The sequence below is a fragment of the Bombus affinis genome, chromosome 2 (genome assembly GCF_024516045.1).
Source record: "Bombus affinis isolate iyBomAffi1 chromosome 2, iyBomAffi1.2, whole genome shotgun sequence".
NCBI classification, from domain to species: domain Eukaryota; kingdom Metazoa; phylum Arthropoda; class Insecta; order Hymenoptera; family Apidae; genus Bombus; species Bombus affinis.
In genome coordinates, this window is record NC_066345.1 from 11,671,010 (window position 1) to 11,697,466 (window position 26,457).

The 26,457-nt window shown below is 35.8% G+C and overlaps 6 protein-coding genes across 11 annotated transcripts in view; 3 read left to right on the forward strand and 3 right to left on the reverse strand.

Moving 5' to 3' along the window:
• Positions 1–84: 84 nt before the first annotated feature.
• LOC126928953 (glyoxalase domain-containing protein 4) lies at positions 85–2,327 on the forward strand. 2 transcript variants are annotated; one of them, XM_050744902.1, is made up of 7 exons: positions 85–234; positions 307–559; positions 618–667; positions 800–1,065; positions 1,149–1,304; positions 1,382–1,557; positions 1,627–2,327. In XM_050744902.1, exons 2-7 carry the CDS (start codon positions 470–472, stop codon positions 1,732–1,734), a joined length of 846 nt encoding a protein of 281 aa, XP_050600859.1. In that variant the 5' UTR covers positions 85–234; positions 307–469; the 3' UTR covers positions 1,735–2,327. The 2 variants fall into 2 exon arrangements, with proteins under 2 accessions (XP_050600859.1, XP_050600860.1); XM_050744903.1 differs by having other exon boundaries at positions 91–234; positions 316–559.
• Positions 2,328–2,415: 88 nt separating this feature from the next.
• Positions 2,416–5,708, forward strand: LOC126928921 (endoribonuclease CG2145-like). Its single transcript, XM_050744813.1, has 6 exons — positions 2,416–2,607; positions 2,680–2,895; positions 2,973–3,044; positions 3,700–4,780; positions 4,853–5,267; positions 5,349–5,708. Exons 1-6 carry the CDS (start codon positions 2,556–2,558, stop codon positions 5,580–5,582), a joined length of 2,070 nt encoding a protein of 689 aa, XP_050600770.1. The 5' UTR covers positions 2,416–2,555; the 3' UTR covers positions 5,583–5,708.
• Positions 5,709–6,170: 462 nt separating this feature from the next.
• LOC126928927 (endoribonuclease CG2145-like) lies at positions 6,171–10,502 on the forward strand. The gene is made up of 6 exons (XM_050744831.1): positions 6,171–6,355; positions 7,756–7,893; positions 8,089–8,241; positions 8,319–9,180; positions 9,264–9,693; positions 9,775–10,502. Exons 1-6 carry the CDS (start codon positions 6,304–6,306, stop codon positions 10,006–10,008), a joined length of 1,869 nt encoding a protein of 622 aa, XP_050600788.1. The 5' UTR covers positions 6,171–6,303; the 3' UTR covers positions 10,009–10,502.
• LOC126927972 (uncharacterized) lies at positions 9,850–11,284 on the reverse strand (the record flags this gene model as incomplete). Its single annotated transcript, XM_050743934.1, has 5 exons — positions 9,850–10,420; positions 10,570–10,778; positions 10,840–10,900; positions 10,973–11,117; positions 11,180–11,284. Coding segments are annotated over 5 exons (873 nt in total), but the record flags the coding sequence as incomplete, so codon positions are not given.
• LOC126928937 (uncharacterized) lies at positions 11,216–13,242 on the reverse strand. Its single transcript, XM_050744860.1, has 5 exons — positions 13,226–13,242; positions 12,775–12,901; positions 12,431–12,700; positions 12,208–12,369; positions 11,216–12,139 (listed from the first exon to the last, which is right to left on the reverse strand). The coding sequence occupies exons 2-5, from the start codon at positions 12,835–12,837 to the stop codon at positions 11,336–11,338; spliced, it is 1,299 nt and encodes a 432-aa protein (XP_050600817.1). The 5' UTR covers positions 12,838–12,901; positions 13,226–13,242; the 3' UTR covers positions 11,216–11,335.
• A 2,708-nt stretch (positions 13,243–15,950) lies between these two features.
• Positions 15,951–26,457, reverse strand: part of LOC126928922 (ETS-like protein pointed) — a 142,979-nt gene continuing 132,472 nt past the window's right edge. For all 5 annotated transcript variants that reach the window (XM_050744814.1, XM_050744816.1, XM_050744818.1 and 2 more), the window contains 5 exons: positions 17,657–17,857; positions 17,253–17,561; positions 16,604–16,879; positions 16,216–16,513; positions 15,951–16,104 (listed from right to left, as the gene is read on the reverse strand). In XM_050744814.1, the coding sequence (XP_050600771.1) occupies positions 16,041–16,104; positions 16,216–16,513; positions 16,604–16,879; positions 17,253–17,561; positions 17,657–17,857 (1,148 nt within the window). In that variant the 3' untranslated portion in view covers positions 15,951–16,040. The remainder of the gene's footprint in view (positions 16,105–16,215; positions 16,514–16,603; positions 16,880–17,252; positions 17,562–17,656; positions 17,858–26,457) is intronic.

Below are 26,457 nucleotides of genomic sequence, written 5' to 3' on the forward strand. Positions count from 1 at the left end.
CGTCTGCTACTGTTATGGCTACCATACATATATCGATTTGACGTTGATAGTGAATCTGAATCACCGTCTGAATTGTATTAAATTTTTGTTAGCGCCACCTTTGTTACGAAAATTCTTATTAGATAATTCAGTATAAATAAGCCAAATAGATAAAAATATTTTTATATTTTCTAGATACTGATAACAAGATATCGTTTATAAGACACGTCAACAGTAATACGTATAGTTCAAGATGTAAGTAAAAATAATTGCCTAGAATGAATACTTTGTATCATATATAACGTTAATTCAATTCTTAATGATTAGTCATTACAGAGAACCGCAGAGGTATTAAGGCAACAGTTTTTCTTCAGAAGAGATCAGTGTGCGTAATCAGTATAGTAGTAGTATATACGACTCCCGTCTTATCCGCCAAAGAATTGAAAGTGTATTTCTTTGTGTAACGATTGCAAAAATAGATTTGTTAAAAATGGTCACCGGACGGGCGCTTCATTTTGTATTTAAAATACCAGATAGAAAAATAACTTGCAGATTTTACCGGGAAATTCTTGGGATGAAGGTTAGTAATTTAATAATTTGAATTGATGTCTGGATTTACGGAAGTTGTTTTTTTACAGGTGTTACGACATGAGGAATTTGCCGAAGGCTGTGAAGCGGCTTGCAATGGGTACGCAATTAACTTTAGTCACGTACATACTTGTATTTACTCTTTGTCTAATATATTATCATCAATCATAATATATTATATTGTAATTTTGTGCGAATTGTTATGATGAAATATCTTACGTTTACTACGTAGACCATATGGGAATAGATGGAGCAAAACCATGATAGGATATGGAACAGAAGATACTCATTTTGTTATAGAGTTAACTTATAATTATGGGATCAAAGAATACAAAATGGGAAATGATTTTGGTGGGATAACAATCCGGTCTAGGGAAGCACTTCAAAGAGCACGAGCAGGTGGATGGCCAGTGCAAGAAGAAAATGGGAAGTTTGTTTTACAAGCACCTGGTGGTTACAAGTATTATGTTATTGATGAACCACAACCTTTAGATAAAGGTATTAATATAGAACTATTTTAATCCTAATATATACATATATTTCTTAGATTACATCTAAATAAAAGACTAATTCTCCAACAGATCCTGTAGAAAAATTAACTTTGTCCAGTTCAAACCTTGAAAAAACTATTGCTTATTGGAAAGATATTCTAGACTTGAAAGTATTTGATCAAACTGAAAACAGCGTATTATTAGGATACAGTGAAGATCAGGCAAAGATTGAATTTAAAGATATTGGTAATGATTTCATAATGTTGTGTAATACTTTGATAATACAGATTGCTGTAATGATTAAGCACATCTTGTTTGATTAGGTACTGTAATTGATCACGCTGCAGCTTATGGACGCATAGCATTCTCAGTTCCTCATGCAGAACAACCAGAAATTCAAAAGAGAATAAAAGATAGTAAACATAAGATATTGACTGATTTACTCACTTTAGATACTCCAGGAAAAGCTTCTGTAAGAGTTATTATCCTTGCTGACCCAGTAAGTGCATTTAAAATACTTTATTTTTAAATAAAATACATGCACAGTAATAATTGTGATTATTTTTAGGATCATCATGAAATTTGCTTTGTGGATGATGAAGCATTCCGCCAATTATCAGTTCCAGATTATCCTAGTGAAGCAATTTTGGATAGATATATTAAAAAAGAAGGATAAACGATTAAGATAATCCTTTGAAGCTATTGAAGCTATGTCTTTTATAAAAAGACAATAATGTTTCAAAATAATGAAAAATAATCTCAGTATTTCTATAAATTTGAGAGACTGTGTTAATACCACAATTTCAATATTTTAATATTTTAGAAAAAATATGTTATATAACAGAGACAATGCACTGGTTCTCACACTGCATATAGCTCTTGCCTTGCAGAGCCATGTAAAAGCGATTCCACCCATATCCATTTAACTCTTATATTCTACAAATTTACACAGTATAAGTTACTAAGATTCTGTAGTTTTGTACATATTTTTCTAATTCTGAATATTATATGCGGTGAAGGGTCGGACTCTGAATAAAAGAGTAGTTTGTTCAATCTGTGGCGGGGAAAAGGTTCGTCGTCTCTACATGTAATATAACGATCAACATGAATTGTTTTCTAACACAAAACTTTTTTATTAGTATATTACACTACTAAGTTTAAAGTACAAAAGAGTTTACAAAACTTGTTTTATAATTTAATGTTTCTATAAAAAATATGTATTTTCTGGTGGAGGTTGTTAATGAGATCAAATAAAAACTTGTTAAGAAATGTTGTTCTCACTACCAGAGATGTCCATATCTTTCTGAGGTCATTAGCAATGACCCCTTATTATGTAGTATGATCTTAAGGAAAGCCTGTAGATAATATTGCAAGACGTAATGCATTTACTAGGAAAAGAAGTTTGATAAATATGTCCAGAATATATATATATATCCATCAAACGTATCGACGATATCAGTTTACTATTAACAGTACACTAGTATAACAACTGTAATAATGAAATTCAAGACGTATTTTTTTATATTTATTTGCGTGTTTTTTGTAATCTGTAAGTATAGTCAGATTATTTTTTACACAATATTTTTATTACTAATCTGTTATATATATACACTTTTTATAGATGGTACTAGCGCAAAATATAAATTTGGCAGTAAAATAAGTTTCGGTAAAGGATCATTTCATGGATCAACAAATGGAAGATCACGTGGAACATCACATGGAACATCATATAGATTCCCATATGGTGGAACATCAAATAGAGCAAAGTCTAATCAAAGAGTTCATGACTATGGAATATCTAATAGCAAACCTTCACATTCCACAGGAAATTCTGCTGGTAATTTAATGTGTTATATAATTTAAATATGCTATATACTATAGTTTAGTTAATACAGTTATTGATCATAATTTTAGGACCAATTCAACAAAATAAAAATATTAATACCGATTTCTTAAAAGCTGAGGGTGGAGGAGCTACACGACCAGGTAAGTATTATTTTATGTATTAAGTAATATTTAGACTGTTTCATTTAACTGAAAATGATAGAATATCTCATAAAAAATTAAAGTCATCAAAAAGATGGTTTAGCAAAAGTTGTTTAGTTCAAAGAGGGATATTATATGGTGCAAATTATCTTTTTTGCATTATTAGCCTATTTATGTTGAGAAATTATTAGTTTAGCAGATATTTTAACTTTAATTTGTCGTATGAAAGACAAGGAAAGACGCGAGAGGGTATTCATGTGTTTATGTTATCTTTGTCTTATATGATGTCCCCTTTGAACCAAACAATTTTTGCTAAATCATCTTTTTGATAACTTTAATCTGTTGTGACATATTTTATCATTTTCAATTAAACTAAACATCTTATATATCAAATGTAAAATATGAATTAAAAAATGTATGTCTTCTAATAAATTCAAACAATAAATTCTGAAACATCATATCCGTTCTCTACAGTAACTAATCTTATTGTACCAAAAGCTGTAACAGAAAGCAAACAAAATTTATCTTATCACCTATCTGAGCCCCAAGAACCTAATATGAGATTTTCTGCGGGCTCACTTCAAGGCATAAATACTATAAAAAATTGACTCATAGACCAGCTTGTAGACTATATGTGAAAATATTAATATTATAGGTCAGGCAACAATAGGCCAAGCAAATCCGACCTGGAGTAATCCTTATTTAAGAGACAATAAACCAACTGTACCAGCTCAACAACATTCTCTAGCTTATCCAGAAGCTAATAAATCGCCTGTTCCAAATTCTCTACCAGTTGTACCAGGCTTTCAACCACCTCCAATTGGATTCAAGTATCCACAGACTCATTCAACTAGTGGTACTTATCCTACTAATCCTACACATATATCTTCGAATCCTATTTCTCATCCAAATTACCCAGCAAATCCAATACCATCAGGGAATCCTTATTCTACAAATCCCTCTTCATTCCACCCAGCAAATTCAATGCCATTAGGGAATCCTTACTCTATACATCCTTCTGGTCCTGCTTTTAATGTACCTGGACACTCTCCTTCTAATTATCCACAGCAAACGCATGTACTTGCACAACCTGCAGTACAGCCATTTGTACCTGGCCAAACTATTCTAATGATGCCTGGACAACAAGATTCTGGTCGAGGTTTTGGCCAAATGGTCAAAGAGGCGCTTGTCTTTTCAACAATTAACGCGGGAGTAAATAGATTAATAAATCCTCATACTCATTACGTAGAAACGAAGCCTGCTGACTCTGCCCCACCAACTCCTACAACTCATGTTACTTACAACAATCAATATTTTAATACTGTACCTGACGGCTATAACAAAATGAACCCCACAAACGTATCACAAGGAACTGAACTTCCTACCTCTCCAACTGGACTCCCTAATTTTCCAAATAGAGCATTTACTTCAAATGTAGGAGGAAATAGTATCCCTTCATCAGGAAGTGCGAGTCCAAATATACCAGACATTCCAAGTTCAACTACAAGACACGTCTTTGGATCAGGCATAAATGAGAATGTAATTACTTCTTCAACTGGATCTAATAATCCTGCTAATATAAACAAATCATTTGATTATACGATCTCGGACGATGAACTTTTTAAAATATCAGAAGAGCTGTTCGCAAAAAATTCGCGCAACATGAACAACTACATAAAAATGAATTTACAGACTCGAGTTACGTCAACTAACATAACGGATGAAGCCAAAAAGCCGTGTGTATCTAATCATTGCCGACTTTTAAATAATTTGAGTAATTGTTCTCACTTATCAATCTCTTTTTTTAGATTATTCGAAGTAGATCCAGAATTATTAGAGTATCCATCAATTTATGTAATACGAACTCTATACGATAGTTACGAGTATGATTCTCGTAAAAAATTGAATCGCAGTTTGGAAATAAGGAAACAAGAGAATCTTCTGCTCGACATCTTTCTAAACACAAACGAGATGTCAAGAGCTATGGAATGGCTAGCTGATCGTGGATTTATCGCTCCGGATGATTTCGAAAGAAAAGACGTACTTCGTCGAATTTGGTTTACTGTATTCAACGGAAGTACATGTGGATTCGAGCGTGTGTTTGCGTCTGAAAAATATGACACAACCATTATTGGTGTGCAAGATTGGATTTATTTCGAAAACCAAGAATCTTTGAAACGCATAGATTACATGGGCTATGTAGATAAATTGGATCTTGGAAGTGTAAATGATTTAAGAAATATTAAAAAATCATTCTTATTGAAATAATACTATATTAACCATTTAATATAATTATTTTTTCAGACTGCTTCGTTGGTGAAATTAAACTTCCAACAGGATGGAAACATTAGACAGAATGCAACAATATTTGTGGGTACTCTACCTGAGCTGGAGATGGCTTTGTACACAATATGCTTCTACGCAAGATCGAATGATCTCTGCCCAGTTTCCCTCGGCGCCACTAAGTTCACCATTTATACGCATTCATTTACCTATTTCGGAATTCAAATTATAGATTTCGCTTCTCCAATGTTTTAATATACAAGATATTTTATATGTAATAATTATTGTATATATATATAGGGATCAATATAATGTAGGCTACATTGTTCTGTATATGTAGATGATTCATTATCAGCAATAAAGTTATTAACAAAAAGAAAACATTTTATAATATTAAATTATTAATGATATTGAACTCAATAATATGAAGAAATACTTATTATGAGTAAAAAATAAAAAAATATATTTTATTTTCTTCTGTATCCTTCTACAATTCTTTCAATTAATTTTTCAATTTTTTGGCTTGATACAATCTTAAGGCCGTAAAATTCGGTTTCTCCTGAAAAATAAAATTACAATTAATCACTGAATAAAATCTTTGTAAAAGGACGCTGGAAGGAACAGAGCCATTAAATATTTATGAAGAGCAACGTCCTTGCAGGTAGAAGTCAGGGACATGTCATTACTTTAAAAACCTCCTTCATTACCAGTTTGTTCTATTAGATCCCTACTATTTGTTGCGAACGCATCAAAGATCAATGCGAGAGGAGAAAGCCCGCGACGTATAACGTATAACTCGCTTTGCAATTCCAAACTAGTTTCAGCGTAGTATAGTATGCGTCAGTTGACGGGAAGTCTTTTAGTAACGGATTAACCGTCAAACAGAGCGCATCGATCATTCTACGAAGAAATCCTTGACCGTACTATCGACTTTGAATTGTAAATCAACAGCCGAAAAAGTCAGATAGCAAGAAACATGAACATCAAGATAGTTCTAATCTGCACCAGTCTCGTTTTTTCCGTGTTTGGTAAGCAAGTTTCTTTATAAATAGCATAACCAATATAAAACGGCAAAAAGAAATCGTACTTCCTTTACTGAACGTTTCAACTATGTGGCAATGGATTTACTGGGTTTTACCTTGATGCAATATTTCACGATTCACGTTAGAATGTATTACAAGGAATTTTATGAGATTAAACTTATAAACGACCAAGTGAAAGTTCTTTAACAAAATTTGTATGTAAATTTATACGTCTGTAAAATTACTGCCTATCTACAGTGTCAACACGATTAAGAATTCAAGTTTCTAAACGATATAACTGAACTGAAGGAATTCTAAAGACGGAGAAAACATTCGAGAACAGAACGTTCTATGAACTGTTCAATTGCATGTTTAACTGCATTATGAAGCTGCAACCAAACAATTCATGATAAGTTCGCCGAGACTAAATTAATGTGCTTGAGCGTACACCGATGCATGCCAGCATCGTATTATGTGTTCATTTGTCTGTATTTGATGAGTTTACAAACAAGTCGCAAAAGATCGTAACTCTTCCTAGAAAGTCGCAGCCATACGGAGGCGGGCACTGAGTCACTCAAGCAATTCCACGAAAAGTTGAATTTGTTCCGCTGATATGGTCACGAAAATTTAATTAGGTTCCATGAAATTCGTTAGGTTGCCGTGGTTTCTATGTAAACGACTACTACTTCGGTAATAGAGTCCTCATAATCAATTCCAAAGATTTTATTTGCTCTTTTAAAGTTTTATCGTAGCACTAAATGCAAAATTATCTTAAAATAACATACAGAAACAAAATATTAGCATCCTAAGAACAGTACTGAAGAATTATAGTACCATATATTTAAAGAGCATTTAGTTTATAAAACATGGAGATTAGTTTAATACTTGACATTCAAATAGATTTCATGGAAATAATCAGGTTCGCGTGTTAACGATATATCATTATTTTATTTAGCGAATTGTTAAATTGTTAGTGACTATAGAGAATAATTTATCATAGATTAATAGAGAGGCTCAACAAGTGGTAGGTGGAATATTATGAATCGTAATGAAATAATATACTCGAGCACGCAGCACTCGTTATGAACAAAATTGAAATATTTCTTTCAAACTCTCTAACGCGGTACATCCTATTAAACCAATGGCAACCTCTGTGTGCAATACTTTAAATTTTGATGATCGCATCGCACTCTGTCCATATAGAATAATGTACGTTTGAATACGTAATCTCCGCTAAGATTCTATTCAGTGATTTCATTCGTTTTATGCTTCGTTAATTTGATAACAGATAATTCGTTCACACAATAGGCTATATATATATATATATATATAATTTGTGTACAATTTACCGAGAATTTTCATTCAAAAGTACTGCGTCGTACTTAAATTGTGGTAAATTTTTATAGTCGACATCGGAGATGGAAAATGGTCTGGACGAAGAGCCGGGAGCAGTAGTTGGGGGAGTTCTATATTTCGTTCGAGGTCAACACCTCGTCCTCGTATATCTCAAACTTCTCGAAATACGTACCAGCAAAGTAATCAAGGTAACTCTCGTATGAAAATATTCGACAATATATTATGCGTCCTTTGCGCTTTGCAATGGAATTAATTATCAGCAACACATGTTCGATTAACTGGCCATGTATTCAATTTCTTTTTAACTCGGTGACTTGCCAGTATGATCGATAAGTAAACTTAGCTATTTAACGATCATAAATTACTGGTTATTTGTCGTACAGGAGGCTCCACTCCTAATAAAGTAGGGTGGAACGTTGCGAACGATAAGAAACCAGCAAGTGGAACCAATACCGCGCCTAAACCATCTGCTCCTATATCCGAACAGAGTTCTAAAACTAGCGCGACTAACGTCCAATCTGGATACAATCCTTCAGGTATCTGATAATCCTTTTAAACCGGCTATTAATGTAATATTTATAGACTAAAATATTTAATGGGCAATGATTTCTAGGTGGATATCCTAGTCAACCAGCCAGCAATCCTTATCATACCAACCCCAACTCAAATCTATCACCTGGACAAGGTCATAATCCATCAGTTGGGGGTTACAACCCTTCAATTGGAGGTTACAATCCAGTTGGTCAAGGATACAATCCCTCTCTAGGTCATGGTTATAATCCAGCACCTGGTCAAGGCTACAATCCTGGAATAGGAGGACATGCATCTTATCCTGGAAATCCATCTTATGGTGGCTACAATCCAGGCTATGGACAGTCTTTTAGTCCATCCATGGGACAAACGCCACAACAAACGATTCTCTTATCGCAAGGACAGAAACCTGGTATAGGGCAATTAGCAAAAGAAGCGTTCGTCTTCGCTGGTGTGAGCGCCGGAGTGAACGCAGCCGTGAATCGATTAATACCAGGAGGAATCTATGGCACGAGAGGCACTAGTAGCGGAACTGCTCCCAGCCACACCGAAATTACTTATAATAATTACTATAATAATGGAACTGCTATTGTCCCGGCTCCAAATTCTGATCAACCGGCAGCTGCCGCAGCTCCTACGGCTCAACCAGCAGCTGGTTCGATTGCTCAGCCTCAACCAGCTCAATCAGCTGCTCAACCCGCTGCTGAGACATCTCAAGCTTCACAGAATAACGCAGGTACCAATGCATCACCGAATAATCAAAACTCTCAAGATTCAGCACAAAACAATCCTAATCCTCTGGGATTCGTCACCTCTAACGATGACATCAAAAAGTTAACGGAAAATTTATTCGAGAAAGAGAAGAATAGTGCTCTTAAGCATATAACGATCAATTTGCAAGGCCAGAAGAAAGATGATAGCACCAGCGACGACGCTGCTGAACCGTGAGAATCTATTTACTTTGAACTCCTAGAGTTAAAAATAAATCGTAAGCCGGTGTTATAGTTCCATACTCTACGTATTTCAGGTTGCTGACTGTGAATAATGAAGCTTATGAGATTCCAACCGTGAAAGCCGTGATAGCCTTACACGATAACTATGAACTTAACGTTAAAACGAAAGAGACGGTCACGTCAGAAGAGCGAAAAGAGGAATCGGAACTTCTTGATAAGATCCTAGAAACAGACGTGATGAAATCAGTAATGAAATTCTTGGCCGATAAAGGATACATCCAAGATGATGAATATGAGTTTAAGGATACTATGAAGCGCATATGGTTCTCTCAATTCAAACGAATTGACGGAGATGCGTCGAGTTCCGGTTTTGAAACTGTGTTTCTAGCTGAACAGTTTGACTCAGATATAATTGGACTACATAATTGGATCTATTACGCGAAGCAAGAAGCAGAGAAGAAGGTCAATTATCTTGGATATATGAAGGAAGTCAAACTGGGTGATGTAAGTAACAATATGTAATATTCGTAAACCAACAATCAAAACAGTTTATACTGTTAATGTTCACTGCATTATGTTTTACAGAAAGGAGCAGTTTTAAAAATACGTTCATCGCTAAACGATATAGTGCAACCGGTCTCAACCATTTTTGTCGGTACATCACCGGAATTGGAATTCGCTTTGTATACGATGTGCTTCTTTACTCGGCCTAACAATCCTTGCCCAATTTCTTTAGGAGGAACTGAATTCGTGATTTTCGTGAGCAGAGTCAATTACTTTGGAAAAGATATTTTAATTTCGGGATATCCTGACATTTAGTTTAGTTGAAATAAAATCTGCATTTTATAACATTTAATAGATTTTACATTATATGTTAGCTAATGTAATACTGACTTATGCAATTTCACTGAGAAGAATAGAAAAATTTGATAAAAATATGTAGAACAGAATTTAAATTGTTGCAAGTGAATGAATCTATAAATGAGTTTCCCTTTATTTAATATATAGCATACGAAAAATGTATTACTTACCCGAACGATTTTTATATGTCGTCTTTCTAAATCTGTTAGTTCCAATAGAGGTATTATGGATGGTCGTCCATGAGCACATTGAGTAGGTATCTTCGTCTTGTTTAGTAATTTCAAAAGCCGCTTACATTCTTTTAATGAAAGTGAATCTCCGAATTTTATAGCTCCTAAAATACTTTTCATTAGATGGTAGTAAATATAATGTTATAATGTACAAAAGGATGAGATTATTATTCTATTAATATTTTCTGCTGAAAAATATATACTCTATCTATTTATTCTTTACATGTTGTATATTTTGTTTATTAAATTGTTTACAAAATTATAAATGAAAAAGAAAGAAAGAACATACCATGGCATGCTTCCATTGCAATTGCATTGTGAATGGTAGATGGTAAAATGTTGGTTGCATAATTGCTATCATAACTTGAAAAGTTTTGTACTAATTCGTTTAAAAGATTCTGTACTTTTAACTTTAGTTTTAATTCATCATGATAGTATTTGTTCTTCCTTAAACATTCTGGCACTGCACGTATCATTACTGTGTTATTATCTACCACACTAAAAGTTATACCAAACTTTTTTAATATCATATTATTAGATAAGAGTAAATTGCAGCTACTCGCAGGAAGTTGTATGATTATAGGATCTTTTAATTTGATGGAAAACAATTGGGTTCTTATCTGTGATTCATATCCTAAAAATCAGTTGCATAATCAATGTTAGTATAGCTTTTTTACTTTATTTTTATATACAAGATTTTTGTAAAGCTTTACCATAAAGTAAATGCTCATATCTAATTCTTTCATGAATTGCATGTTGATCCATTAATAAAAGCATCTTCATATTATTTTTGGTTATTAAACCTACTATCAGTTCATTGTTTATTTGGCCTAATACCTGAAATTACATGAACAATTGTAGTTCAACTTTTCTCACTGTAATTCCAACTATATATTTACTTTAATAAGTTTCAAAACTTTCTTATTTAAAGTGAATTCACGAAATCGCTGGACAGTTTTACATGGACGTATGTCAAGTTCTTGGTGAGGCAATATATCTGGAACTTATAGGGAAATGTATCATAAATAATTTTATACTATAATTTTCTGATTAGATTAAAGATGTTTACTCTGTAATCCAGATTTCAATTTGATTGAATATACACTTCCGTTATATTCATTTAAAATGTCTGTTTTTATCAATTTTGTGTTTCCACGTAGTAATTTATGCAATTTTTCTGGCAGGAAATCAAAATGCTTATAGAATTTTAGTGAATCATTTTCTAGTTGTTTCCAATCCTTAGAATAAGACCAATTAGACCATTCAGAAAGAGTTAATTGTATACTGTTTTTGTTAAGATTATCAGTTTGTGAAACAGGTGTAACTAAATCTTCTGCAGTCAACCGTGTTTCATTACCTTTTCTAAATTCTTCTTCATATAAAGGTTTAATACCTTTTGTAAAAATATGTAATATTTTACTCCTAATACATTCCATTAAATCTTGTATATTAGAAAATATCAAAGTTCGCTTCTTATTCTCAATAGTAAAAGTATAATTATTACACACAAGAAATAATAAAATGAAAACTGCCTCATTCTTTGGTATATGTTCATAATGTTGTCTTTCGAAGAATTTTAATGTATTAATGAAAGTAGTTGAAATTATTTTTAAGATTAAGGGACAATGAACAAGTTTATTATTTAGAAAAATATATTGAGAAGCTGTATCTTTAGAATCAGCTAATCCAATGTATGCACAGTATTTGATATTAGGCTTCTTCATACATCTTATATACCATATTTTATGAAGTAACACTTCTAGACTATATAATGACTTAAAAATATATATTGGATTGTGTGGCTTAGTGATTATCATGTTAATTTTCTTTTGATGATCATCTCTTATGGTGAATGAAGTCTGGAAATATAAAATATATCTTAATTTGAAATACAAGGAATACTTATAAATACCTAGCATTCATTTACCTGAGGATTGGCTATGGCAATGTTTCCAATCAAATGATACATGAAAGTTATATTCCACTTATTTAAGGATAACTCATGGAATCCATAAATGCTTACTGTAGTACCTTGAGAAGGTCTTCTTTCAATTTTAATAATTCTTGGTTCACAGTTTACTTTGAAAATCTGTGAGCATTAACAACTTGTTAGTTTCTACTTCAAATGAATTCTTAATTATGAAGATTACCTTCATATATGTTTTACGTGACAAATAATATCTAGATGTTATTATCATAGCATTAGACAATCTACGAATGTTAATAATCGTATGCTTTCTCCAGCTGCATAAATCGTATATATTTGAATAATTCAAAGAATTTTCATTATTGTATTCTGCCATCGCATTTAATCGTATTTTCGGTATTCCTATACCATTGTCTATTACTTGAATTTTACGTTGTTCAATGTGAAATCGTATTGCAATTGCTGTAGCGTTGGCAGATAAAGAATTTGACACCTGTTGAGGAGATTTATAAAAATGCCAAAAACAAAAGACAGTGATACTTTATATTTGTTTAAATAGTAATATACCAATTCCAACACGCAATCTGCAATATTCGTCACATTAGTAGTAGCAATAATTGACGCTTCCATTTTAATACTGAACCACGTTCACGCTACAACAATGAAGTTTTTTGCACGCCTTTGTCTCCCTCTACTAGCAATCAACAAAAGAAAAGCATCAATAATAGTCACCCGATCTTACGATCTGTTACTTAATATCCAACAACTTTATTATCGGATTTAAAGATGTTTCAGAATAACATCTCTGAGAATAGAATATTTTGAAAAGAAATGAAGTTTAAAATACAACATTCACCAATAGCTTCTATTTACATAGTTCGACATCGTTCTTTAAAAAACCTTCGTTCTTAAAAAAACTATTCTACGCATTAGACCACTCAACAATTCTAATCTTCTTTCCTTCCATTGAGTTGCAAATTATGCGTATTACTATGATAATACTAAATGCTATTATTACCTTTACTATATGCAAGTTAAAGAAGATGTTCGTAACGTACGCGCGTGTTTAGAAATTTTGAAATGCGCCCAATTTTAGCATCCGAATAATATCTACGCATGCGTACAGTGACCGATAAGGAAGAGTGTCGCAGTCGATAAGAAAGGAATAGTTGCCGACAGAATTCCATTATAAATGTTTATCGGCAATCGGTAACCAACGAAATTTTGATCTTTGAATTTTCTGAAAAATTCCTTTGATGTCAGTAGAGTGATGATTGCCTTCCATTTAAACAAAAATTACTTTCCTGTCGATGACACGTATACAAATTTTAGAAATGATTATAATTTCTGATCACAGCTTTTGATAAATACCATAGATTTATTATTATTCTAGATTCTTGGACGATTTATTGAAAATCTACTCGAAATTTTGTAAGTCTACTGATGTCGATATCATTATACTTATATTCTGTAGTAATAATTATTGAATATGACGTTAAATGAAATTGTCCCTTTGTTCAATATATTTATAAAAATTTCTTTATTTTATTGCAACTACTGAAAAATTTTCACATGTCGCTGTCGTAACTTCACATAGTTGTCGGAAACGATGATCGAATGCTTTATACACATATATGTAGTAGAGCTTTACATAATTTTCGTTTTTTCCTTTATTCGACTAAAAATATTCAAACTTAATTTACGAATGTCTAGTCCTGTGCAGAGAAGGAGGGATTTATAAATCATTTCATAAGTGTTCCTTCATCAAATTTTTACAGTGTATTCGAAATTACACAATTATAACGATTCCGTTAATTTTATTCGATACTTATCCGTGAGTTACTTTTCAAAATTGGTATACTGTTAATCACATATGTCGATAATCTATAAAAGTGTCTAAATTATTCCGTTACATATAGAAAACTTAACAATCGTGACGGATATGTCAAGATCTTTTATCTCGCGATTAACTTAATTTCTTCTTGAATCGTCATTAATCGTCGTCGATCTACGAGTCTTTCTTTTATAATCTTCGTTATCAAATATCTTTTAACCATAGTTTTCGTTTCATCTTCGTCTCTTTCTCTCTCTCCCTCTCGCTCGCCCTTTCTCTCTTGATCCGAACATTTAACAAACACAATTAAAGAAACTTAATTTATATAAAATACGTAATGTTACATACGCTTATAGATATGTAACGCGTTCAAGAAACTTCCTCGTTCTTTTTTAAACGTTGTCATACATATCAATACAATCGATATTGTTACAATAATTAATTACGTCCAACAGAACAACATTTTTACAACGTAGAAAACGCTTATCGAAATACGGTGAGAATAACGCAAACTAGTCGCAACATTATCGTCGAATTTCGTCTATACACGCGTTATCGAGTGTTCCACACGTGTACACATTATATACAATGCAAATGATAAAGTATCACTTAAGAAGGTGGATATTTTAATTATTGCTATGGTAAACGATAGTGGTACAGGTTTCTGATGAATTTGGAAGATTTAACGAAAAACTTTCTTCGGATAGCAGACGTCATTATCTTTACGCGTACAACTTATTACAAATAAAACGGCATTTGAAATAGAAAAGTGATGTATGCTCATTTTAATTCTAACAGTTATTCTCGATATTCGATGATATTCGAGCTATTAAACGAAACGAAAAAGACATATATAAAATTTCAGTAGTCGATAATCTTTAAAATTAAGTGCCAGGAAACAATATCATCTTCTATTGCAAATACTATTTTACGGGCCTATGATGTTCAATACTGGTTGCACGTCACCCCTTCCTCTAAAAAAAAAATGATCATTTCTTTTAATCGTTAGAAAAATATGGAGATCAACGAAACGAAATGATTTCGTTAGAAAAGGAAACGCGTTCAAACATACAACTTGTAGCGAAATTAACAGCATACTTTCTTCGCACCTGAAACGCTGTTAATTATAGTCCTCCAACGTTATTCATCTGGGACTGGTCGCACGTTAAACATCGAGGAAGTGAAGAGGAAAAAAGAAAGATCGGTAATAGTATAAAAGGAAGTTTGTTTTGCAGTTGTTGCAGCCAAGCGAGCTCGGAAACACAGTACTTTTAATACTACAACTTAGTAATAATCTACACGTAGAAAAGCATTTAAACGTCGAATTCAAGCTCGCCGTCTATAATAATGGTATAATGGCTTTATTGTAGTAAAATTATAGTAATAACAATCACATATGGTGTTATCTATCAACGAGATGTAACACGCATGTTTAAAATGATGAGACATAAATAATTTAGACGCATCGTGTGTGCTCGACGTAGTGCTTAGAAATCATGTAACATTAAAAATATATATATATATATTTATATATATTTATATATATATATTTATATGTATAATATATATATAATATGTATAAATTGTTGAGTTATTTCCTATAAATATCTTCTAAAATCTGGCTTGGCAAATTAATCACTTAGAAACAAATTCACAATTTTCATTAACTTTAGGCACCAATGGTATGCAGACCCTGTCTTTGGTACATACGACCGATTCGATTTTACCATGTATCTGAACTTTAGAAGACATCAATTGGTTTTGTCTTCCATTCATTAGAAGAATTCCTTCGTTTATCAATACACCAGTTACTCGTTCCTTCGTTTCGTTTGTTCGTTTCACATTGTTCGTTACATTGTCAGTTTGAACTTTATTCCATCTCGGTACCAAGGAATCACTCGGAATCCTCTTTCTTCCCTCTATTTCTTTTTTTTTTTTTTGTTCTTTCTTTTCAATTAGTAAAACGACACAGTCCTTAAACACGTCTGATAACAGAAACTCAGTCTTCTTCCTTCTTTTCTGGCTTCAGCTCGACCATTGCGTGCAGTTCTTCCGGACTATACCTACAAACGAACAATGATACTATAAAACATGATCACCTTAACCGATTATCGTCGACTACTCTCAAGAGAACCGAAAGAAAGATCGGAGCATCGTGTGTGTTGCATACTTACCCTAAGAGACTCTGTAAGTCACAGACAAAGCGGTAAACGTATCGTTTGCCAGCTGTTTTATGTATAATATTCTTGTCGTAATAATAACGCAGACCACGGCTCAGTTTCTCGTAGTTCATTTTAGGCTTGTTTTTACGGATGCCCCAACGACGTGCCACTTCGTCCGGATCCGTCAACTTGAACTCCCAGCCATCGCCGGTCCACGAGATAAAGCCTTGACACGATTTGTCTGTTAACAGCTCTAACAGAAATTGCCAGAGTTGAATGGGACCGGAACCGGTAAAGCAGGGTCCAGTGCCTGTTAACATTAGAAAGTAGCCCTTCCTTAGAACAAACTTTTTCTAACAACTTGCACCGATCATATTCTAACTCGCCAGCGATTAATTACTTGTATAACCGGGGATCATCGCGCTCTGCAACAGAGGTTTCTGATCAGCGTTATTTCCAATAGACGAGGGATGATGTGGATTGGAAGAATCTCTTGGACCAAGACCAGCTAGGAATGCCGGATGATGAGACAGGTGTTCGAGGGGGCCAACTCCCCATTGATCACCGCCAACGCCGCCACCTCCTCCTCCGCTTCCGCTTCCTGGAACCGTTTGGAATGGCGTAGCGTCGTATTGTCCGTAACCACCGCTCTCGCTGTATCCTTCGTGGTAGCGACCTAGGTTGCAAATCAGCGATTATAATCGTCGAACGATCGCTCAAGTATCATTAAACTCTACTGTTCTCCTTCCTATTTCTGCTTCTGTTCCTTTTCCTTCGTACTTTTCTATATCTATATATTTGTATCTCTTCAGATATCTTTCCTTCGAATATCCTGTTCGTAAACAACGTATTCACGAAGCAGAAAGAAATAAAAAATGCGAAAAGGGCAAGAAGCAAATATATGGAAATATTTTAATGACCAAAAGCAAAAGCATCTGAGCAACGTCTAAGGATACTGATCAATTCGATAACATTTATATTGAACGTAAATTCCAGATAATATAGATCGGAGAACAGCAGCTTGAAGTTTCTTAAACCATTGACATTACCTCGAGGATAATTTTTAAACGGCGATGGCTGATACTTCGGCTCGATTTGAATTCCACTGGCGCTGTAAAATTCCGGCGAGCCATCCAGGTTGAAAGGATGCGGCGGTTGGTGATCCTGCGGCAGACTGTGATACTCGGACGCCTCATCGTACCCGGAATAATGTGCCGGAGTCATGTAGCTCTCCGTCGCCGTTTGACTAACCCTTAAGTCACTCTCGTTAGTCCCTGTACCCGTGAGATCGTTGCCGCTCGTCAAGCCTGCTCCACCCCCTTGCAGGTGCTCCGTTATATGGTGGTTGCCGTAATTCGCTGCTCGACAATCACCAACCACATTCAGATTCTACCATCCTCTTTCGAAAAATCGATAAAACCACGAAACATTCGTTCCATTTTTCGCTACTTACACTCCGTCTTCAGCTGGTTCAAGTTCCGTAGATGTATGTACGCGTTGTTCGCGTTATTGTTATTATTATTGTTGTTGTTGCTGTTCGGAGTACTGGAATGAGAGTTGGGCGCTTGAGCGTTATGGCTGTGAGGTGGCGGCGAGGTTTCATCCCTCTGATTCTCGTCTTGGCACACGGGACTGCGTAGATGATTGTAACCTCCTGAAAAATATCACCAGAAAAGCAAACGCGTTACCTGTGTTCCACGCACCCTTAAATCTCCGTGCTCTGCGAAATGCGCGAATCATTCGAAATCGATCGAAAGGGGAGACGCGATGATTTTGTCCACGAGGCTGCACCCATCCAAGCGAATCTGCCTGTATTTCTATTTCTTTTTCCAACGAAATAAAACGATTTCGATGGGAACGGTGGAGATTTTTAAGCGTTACACGACGAGGATTAAACATTAATTCCATGGTTTCTGTATGCCGCTAATCCCCGTCATCGTCGTGTCTTCGAACTCTGCTTCCGTTCGAAGGATCGCGGATTTTCGCCGACCGGCGTGCGATTTCGATCGTTTCGGCTTTTCGTAGGATTCGCAGCGAAGGGTGGCTATGGGAAATCATCGGAACCTGGGGAGTGCTCGGTGTCACGAGAGGCACAGAGTCTGCAGGGAGGAACCGCTGACACGTGGGCGGCGCGCATCTCGACGATTGGCCCGAGCCAACTCCGCCTATCCTCGACTTCCTTTCCTCGGCCACGAGAAACCCGTGGCGCGTCCATTACGGAGGCTGCGACCTGCTTCGTCCTCGTCCGATCGACCACGGACGCGATAGCGCTTCTAAAATCATCGTCCGATCGTTCGATCTCGCGAGGTCCGCGAGAAGATCGGGCAATCTCAGAAGATCGGTTCGAACAGCTTTGACGTACAAGTTCAAAGATTTATTAATTTATTTAAACGGATAATAAGTTGTTCGGTATATGTGTCTAGAGAGAGATAGAGAAATTGGAAAGAAACGAATGTAAACAAATTACATCACGCCTCAAGTTATAGAAAGATCATCGCTAGGCGACATCACTTTAGCGATTATCCTATTAATACAATTACGCTTATGCTGGTGAATTCTGTCAGATTGTTGTCTAACGATCGTAAAATGTTTTATCTTGCCGGAACGTGATGTTTGCCAACGTCGCACATGTAAAAATCATTGTACTTCCAACCGATTGTTATTTATGTTTTGCTTTTTTATCCTCTAATTACATTATAATATATTATAATTATATTAATGTAAACGGAACAGTCGCGGTTTATTTATATCCTGCTATTTATTCGCTCATGTATGTATTCATATATATAAATGATTTACTGAGAAATAAAGTAAAACAAGCGTCGACGTCTGTCTCTATATACCTTTATTTCTGAAGAGAAAAGACATTATTAGAATTGAAAATATTGGATTATGTAAGCACTTGTGAAAACTACGCACGAAAGTGCTACGAAAACGAGGGAGTATACCGAGTGGGCCCAAAGCGACCCGCTTTTATGGGACATCGCTAAGAGGAGCGAGCGTGAAGGAATAAGCGATGCCTGATCGAGGGTCTCGTAGCACGCGAGTTTTAAGGCGAGCTAAGATTCCATAAGCTAAGATAAGATAAGAAAGCTATTTACAATGCCGTTTAGTGATTTGTGAGGGAATGTAAGATCGAGCATCTCGCGTCTACGTTCGAGAGATTCAGACGCAACAGACGTTTAACAAAGGCCGGAGTAATCGTAATCAACGTTAGAGACGCGTGACAGCAGCTGAAAACACGTGGCTAGGCATAAAAATCTATACGCTGTACACGTTCTAAATTGATAATGTGACGAGAATGGTAAGATGACCAGATGATGGAACAGTAGTTCTGAGCGAGGCTTAACCAACGCACGATACACGATACGATCTAACGGTGTTGACGTCCTTAAAAAAAACTTACACGCTCTGTGTAATGTAACCAAGAAGCTGGAGCGCACTACTGTTAGTGGCAACCTTGATGATGTGAGAAGCGAACGATAGATCAGTCGAGAAGATTACACCAAGGTCCCGAATAGTTGTTGCAGACGAGAGAAAGGGACCGTGCACGGTGTAATTATTTGAATTGAATTGAGATACTAGCTCGAGAGAAACGAATGACCGACCATTTCTTCGAGTTAAGTATAAATAGACGACTGCACGTGCAGCAAGCTTGTGAATGTCATTCTGAGTAAGTTTATGGCTGACAGAATTATCAATAGAGTGATACAATTTCAAATCGGACGATTTATGGATATAAATAGAAGAGAAAAAAAGACAGTAGGAGAAACAAGTATGTATAGCATCGACAAATAAGTTGTAGAGTAAAGCCGATATTTTAATACTTTATGAAGATATTTCGTCGCTTTTGGGCTTTGGAGTTTGCAGCTTGTTTGTTATTATTTAGTATAAATTAGCATTCTACACGCACATGTAAGAGTCGTTTTATCGTAATACGCTTCTTTTATTGGATATTGCGCTCGTTTCGTGGTAATTTCTACTACGTCACGGATGGTAAATATGTAATTAAGCGATGGATTGAAACAACACTGGGAATACTTTGCACTCACTGTCGCATAGTGCGATGCAAGACACGTATCCTGGACAAAATTTTATAACTTTCGTCGTCTTTGCGATAGAGATATTCAACTAACGAGGTCGCTAATTAATATAAAACGTGCTACGATTTGCATCGAAATAATTTACTTCTCGCGCCTCGGTGGGAGTTTGCGACAGAAGAAAAATCGAAATTGCGAAATATATTTGAAATTATAATCGCAATATGTGAAATTACCCATTGCAAATAATTTCATGTTGTGGATTCTAAATGCATGCAAGTGGAAAAATATGAGTAATAAACGTATACGAGTACATAACGACTGGAACTTTTGCGATATTGTTTAAAAATTAGCAATAAAGCAAAGATATTTATCGTTAAATCGCAATTTGTAATAATTCTTTGGACTTTTGGAAAAATATTCCTAACTTTTCCTTATTGCAAATTTTCGATAAATATCATGCAATATTAAAATTTACTCTATGCTTGATACGAGATAATAGGAAGCGCAAGTTATATCATTTTAAATTTGATTTTATAAGAGAAGCAAAATTATAGGATTTAATTGTTTTATTCGAGTTTAAATATCATCGAACACGTAGAAGTTATAAAACTTGCGAAAGATTCATTAAAATAAGAAATATCCTGGCCGCGATTCTTCGTAGCAAATATTTTATCAAAACGTCTCTTATTCGTGTTGTTACAGAAACAACTACTGAATTGCAATAATTACATTCTTTCGTTGCTTCAATATTTGCAGTAGCGAACAAAAGTTTAAGACGACTATCTTTCCGATAGTTAATCCTACACCATTTTATTAAGAAATAATTAACACTTCCAAGTTTTCCTTACAGTGGCACACATGTATCTACCAATGGTCACGAAACGATTATTAAGATATGAACAATACTTGATAGGATGAATACGAAATGTATGAGACGATTCGATGCTGCATTTAAAACATTGAATGTCATAAAATTAAACTAATGCTTAAGACGCTTCGAATTAATCGAACGATAATAGGCCTATTTAACACGACGTATTAAATTTATAATGGCAATTGTTACATCTAAGGAAGTATACCACGCAAAAAGAAAAAGCCTATAGAAAGAATATAGCAAATACGCATATTATTGGAAAATTTGAGACAGCTTGTAAGCAGGCATGGTAGCTATAAATTTAGAAAAATTGGACGCTATTACGACGAATCAAAAAGCTACAGCCAAGTTGGACCACGTCCAAAAACGATCATTTCCGAACCGCTACGCTGCTGATATTCAAAAAGAAATCTAATGATTCTGAGCCTCAAAGAACGCGTGTTTTGGAAAAAGCAAGTACTTAGTTAGTTGTAAAAATCGAAAGTTGGCAATTGCTTTCGCCGAAGCACTAAAGCACTGGACAGTACAATATTTGAGGAAAGTGATATTTTCCGATGAAAGAAACTTAACAGAGTGTCACGATAGAATGGAGTTCGATAGCGAACAACTGCGGATTAGTGTTTATTTAATATCTATAACATAACGCGATAATCAATCAATCAGAAAACTAGTCTTACGCTTTTATTTGCTATTGTCCGCATAAATAACACTTGTCATTCATCTTTTACTAAATTCTTTAAATCTTATGTTGGTAAATACCGCCGTCTAGATGTTAAAACATAATTGCAACACATTATCGGGGAAATTAATTACATCGGATATGAAAAGAATGGATTTTTGTCGTTTCATTCCAGTTACTGATAAGATCAAGAGCGTTAGGCTTCGCGAATCCGGCTCCGCGAAGATAACAGTACACGCGTACGTAATCTGGTTTCGATTATGCCTTTTGTGGGGGACGTTTGACGTTTCAATAACGTTTCGTCGATATACTGAACGCTTGTGTGAGATTTCATTGCTAAAAATCGCACTTCACATGCAAACGATCTCCGTTCCATTAAGAAGCTACTATAAATAAGCTCGATAAATAAAACATTGAACCGTTTCTAAATGTCGCAGTTAGCGTGGCTTCTTATCGTATCCGTTGGTTATATAACACCGGATTTTAATTAAACAATTTTCTTTTCCAATGAATTCTGCTCGCGCTTCGCAACCATAAAAAATCGCTAATTATTCCGAGCAGCTTGGTAGCGAGGCTCGCGATTCCACGGCATCCCCCAACGTCGTGCAGGACAATGGCTTCTGGCGGATTATCATAATCCACTGGCTAAGCGTCGCGTTGCGTGAACACACGGAATTACAATGTGCACGATATGTGTGACCAGCCGACGTTCCCACACTTATCCTTTTTAACGGCGAGGAAAACAGGTGGCCCGGCACTCGACCCGTAACGAACAGCTATCGTTCGCGACACGAATAATGGGTCCACTCGCGTTAACGAACTTCCACGATCGTCGGAGATACGATAGATGATATCTAGCCGTGTCGATCGGTTGCTAAAGCCACTGCGGATTGTAAAATCGATTCATTTAGTTTGCGGTTAAGTGGAAGCGCAATTAATCGTAGGTTCGTTGGAACAATTGTCTGTTTACATGACAGAGGAACGATATCGTTTGTAAACGTTATAAGAGTGCAATGATAAGTATTTAATATAGATCAGTAGATGCGGAGTATCTAGATTGGTATATATAGATCTTCTTAGTTAATATCTTTTTTTATAATAGAAAGGTGGAAGGAGTCGAAGCTTTCGAAGATTTGCTAAATATCAAAATTATCACAGTGAACGAGAATCGTTCAAAGCATTCGAATCCTAAGCAGCGAATCTAAACCTAAGAAAATAAATCTCTCGCTCTAAGAATTAGAATCACCGAGGTAGAATATGAAATGATCCAAAATTACAATTTGTCGTGGAAGTTAATCTCCAAATTATCCTATACGTTCCATTAACGTTGGTTCTACGTTAATGAACAAATTTCCGAGCTCTTCTGTACTCTGTTACTAAAACAATGGTCCTGTAACAACGAGTCGAACAAATTCTGCCCAGCGCAAGGTGCAAGAGAAAGAAACCTCTCGCTCGGTAGACACCACCATAAAGGGTCAAAGAGTGTAACGACACGCGGAATTATCATATAAGTCCAGGCGGGTTCTCATAGGTTCGCGGGCAAGTCGGTTCGAGGAACGTCGACGTTAATGGGGGCCCAAGGGACGGACCCTTGCGCACACCACCTACACCTGCATGGGTTGGCGTGTAGCTGCACCTCGCACCCCATTTCATGGACGGTGAGCGTGGGAGTGCAGCTTCGAGTCGGCCCTCACGGCGTGCCACGCGCACGCATACACCTAAACGTCGAACACACACGTAAAACCATGAACACTTTGCTCGTGTGCTCCTCCACGAGGTACATGTTTTCATGCTACCTAAATGCACCCTCTTCTCGCGTTCCTTCCTCCACGATCCTTCCTCTCCACCTCTTCTTCTACCTCTTCTTCTTCTTGTTCCTCTGCTTTTTCGTCTTCGTCGCCGTCTTGAACCGCGACTCCTAAAGAGGGGGGGAGGGGGCAGAGCAACGAAACTATTCCGAAATTCCTGAAGCATTCAGGCCGCGCGTTTGTTCACACGGATGAACAATTGAAGCCGGAGCAGGCAATTCTTTTTTCTTCCTTCGCGTTTGTCTTGATCGCTTTTCTTTCACGTTGGCTCTCGTTCTTCTTTTTCTCCAAAGTTCAACCGGGCTGGCATACTTTTGGGCGGTTCTGGAATTTCGGCCCCGCAGTCTCGTTAAATTTGCAAACCAGGGCTTCCTCTTTTCAATTTTCCTTTACCAACAGCGTTCGAACGTTCTTTGTATTTTGCACATCTGATATTACCTCCACGGTATTGCATGATTCTCGTTGGCAGGGTACATTAACGTAATCCTTGGATGATTAATTCCAAGTTCGCGGGTTCTTTGTTATCCAGAGTGGATTACGACACGCTATCTGTATATATATGTATACATGTACATATATATATATATATATATAAGTAATCTACTTCCTGATCTGGATGTTTTTAATCCTAATTATAACCGAGCTTCCCATGGAACTATTGCTCTCTTCGTATCTCTTCCTATGAAAAATCACTCGAGCCGTTTAACTAACTTCCAATTGTAAATACCAACGATGAATTATTCGTATGTTCCACGATACCGAAGGAATGTACGAATAGGAAGGGCGTTGGAATGTAACCTACAGAAAGTGTTGGCAAATCGTGACCTGCGTTTTGTATGGTATTTCCCCTGGACCCAGAGGAACTATAGACGAAGAAGGCAAGAATTCGTGCTGCCTTATTCCTTTCGCATAAACATTACTTCCATCGACGGTGTGTTTAAGCTTCAAACGATAGAAAAAAAAAATTATGGTTGATTATTGTTTCTGATTCATATTGGAGAAACAGGGATTATATATCGAAATTCTTCTAGAGAGAATAGCAATGCAGTAACCCAATAATAAAGTAAAATATCATAAAGTACTAAGCAGTGCAGTAATGTTTAAAAAAATACGGACATGTAAGTGTGTAAGCAACGTTCAAGTCACATGACGTCATAGAGAGTCAAAAGAACTAAACAAATTTATTATTAGACCACGGATGTTTATGTGTTTATGAGAAATTTTAAGATGCAAAAATATACAAAATATCTAAAGTCATTCAGCTTCTATCTACGTACAAACATTTTCTGATAATTTACCACTTCGATATTTTTCATCGCATACCTTCTATAGCGTATTTCCTTTCGTTCGATACACCCTTTACTCGTGTAGCTCGTTGCTTCGTCGATAAACAAATGATAAGATCTACAATGAAATGCGAACTCTGTACTGGAATTCAATCCAGAAGAGAAAGCGCCTGGTAAGAGAGAAATAAACGAGTAGAATGACGAAGAAGAAGAAGAAAAAGAACAAGAAGATAGTTTCGAGGGAGCAAATGTAGCCACCAGCCAGACGCGTATCAGCTGTGGAACAGGTGCCAAGGGCTGGTCCGCAAGCAACGAGTAACGGCGAAGAAACGCAAGGCAGCCAGCAAGCAAAACGTGGTCAGCAACGCAGGCCACGAGGCACGCGCCAAATCGAATGAAACGCCAGTCGGCCTGCACAGCTGCTGCGTGTATATAAGCCGGAGAAGAGAAGAACACGGCGACGAGGAAGAAGGAGAAAAAGGAGTAGACCGGCGGCCTCTTGAAAATTAAAACCTGCCCCGCGAACGCTTTCATCGCCGGAAGCCTATTATCTTTTTCTTTCTCTGGAGTCCGCCGATTCTCCTCTTTTGCTCCTTCTTCTCGCGGCCCGTATCGGAATCTTTTTTAGATACTGAAGATTCGATTTGATTTTTGGCCGAAGCTCCAGGCACTGGATGACGCAGGTGTAGGGCTAGATTCCTTTCGAAGAAGTTTCATTCGTTAAATTTCTTTTTATCAAATGCGATAGAAATAGGGCCGAAGCATAAAATTCGTACCGAAGGAAGAGAGCCTTCATACTTTACAAAAATTTTGACAAAACACAAAAATGCATCTATAAAATTACTATGAGAGAAATTAACAAATCATTTTGACGGTCATGGTAATTCTAGTACTAATTTCTTGATTTCTTAAATAATCCTCAGATCTTGTATTAAGAAATAATGTGGCTGTTAGCGCAACTAGTAATTTATTGTGAATACTCGATATTGCAAGCAGGGGTGGATTTACTCTGACGTTAATGACGCTAAGCGTTCCCCGAAACGTTATTGTGGCCATAAAAGATTAATAAACGATTATCGTAATTACATAAAATACATTTGTTAGAGCGCAAAGACTGTAAAATTTTAGTTTAACTAAGATAACGGTTATTCGAGAAGAGCACTCGATAGGCCTACTCTTCACCATCTAACTATAAGCAAATATCATAATCTGATAAATTAGCCAAAAGATTTTTAAACATTAACAATGTAAATATCAATTATATTAAATACTAATTTCCTATTGATTTAACAAACATCGATTCAGCCAGGCTAAATGGTTTTAAATTTCATTTAGTTCAGGAGCTGTAAAATCGTTGTTAGCTGCAGGCCCTCAAAACGCTAAATCCTTTATCGATTAGAAATGTTCCGGCTCGTAAGTGTTTCATACTCGAATTGTGCTAAAATAACGAATTAAAAGAATTAACAAATACCTTACGGTAGAGTCAAAATACTTTAACGAAGGTTGGGACAGGTATTAGATAGCTTATGGCTAATGAATATCGGACTCTTTCCAACTGGCAGAC

Coding starts and splice junctions, on each gene's coding strand:
- LOC126928953 (XM_050744902.1), top strand. CDS start 470: ATGGTCACCGGACGGGCGCTTCATTTTGTATTTAAAATACCAGATAGA. Junction 668..799: donor TGTGAAGCGGCTTGCAATGG/GTACGCAATTAA, acceptor TTTACTACGTAG/ACCATATGGGAATAGATGGA. Junction 1,305..1,381: donor GATTGAATTTAAAGATATTG/GTAATGATTTCA, acceptor TTGTTTGATTAG/GTACTGTAATTGATCACGCT.
- LOC126928921 (XM_050744813.1), top strand. CDS start 2,556: ATGAAATTCAAGACGTATTTTTTTATATTTATTTGCGTGTTTTTTGTA. Junction 2,608..2,679: donor TTGCGTGTTTTTTGTAATCT/GTAAGTATAGTC, acceptor CACTTTTTATAG/ATGGTACTAGCGCAAAATAT. Junction 5,268..5,348: donor ATAAATTGGATCTTGGAAGT/GTAAATGATTTA, acceptor TTATTTTTTCAG/ACTGCTTCGTTGGTGAAATT.
- LOC126928937 (XM_050744860.1), bottom strand. CDS start 12,837: ATGGAAGCGTCAATTATTGCTACTACTAATGTGACGAATATTGCAGAT. Junction 12,701..12,774: donor CAGATTGCGTGTTGGAATTG/GTATATTACTAT, acceptor TCTCCTCAACAG/GTGTCAAATTCTTTATCTGC. Junction 12,370..12,430: donor CACGTAAAACATATATGAAG/GTAATCTTCATA, acceptor TAATGCTCACAG/ATTTTCAAAGTAAACTGTGA.
- LOC126928927 (XM_050744831.1), top strand. CDS start 6,304: ATGAACATCAAGATAGTTCTAATCTGCACCAGTCTCGTTTTTTCCGTG. Junction 7,894..8,088: donor GTACCAGCAAAGTAATCAAG/GTAACTCTCGTA, acceptor TTTGTCGTACAG/GAGGCTCCACTCCTAATAAA. Junction 8,242..8,318: donor ATCTGGATACAATCCTTCAG/GTATCTGATAAT, acceptor AATGATTTCTAG/GTGGATATCCTAGTCAACCA.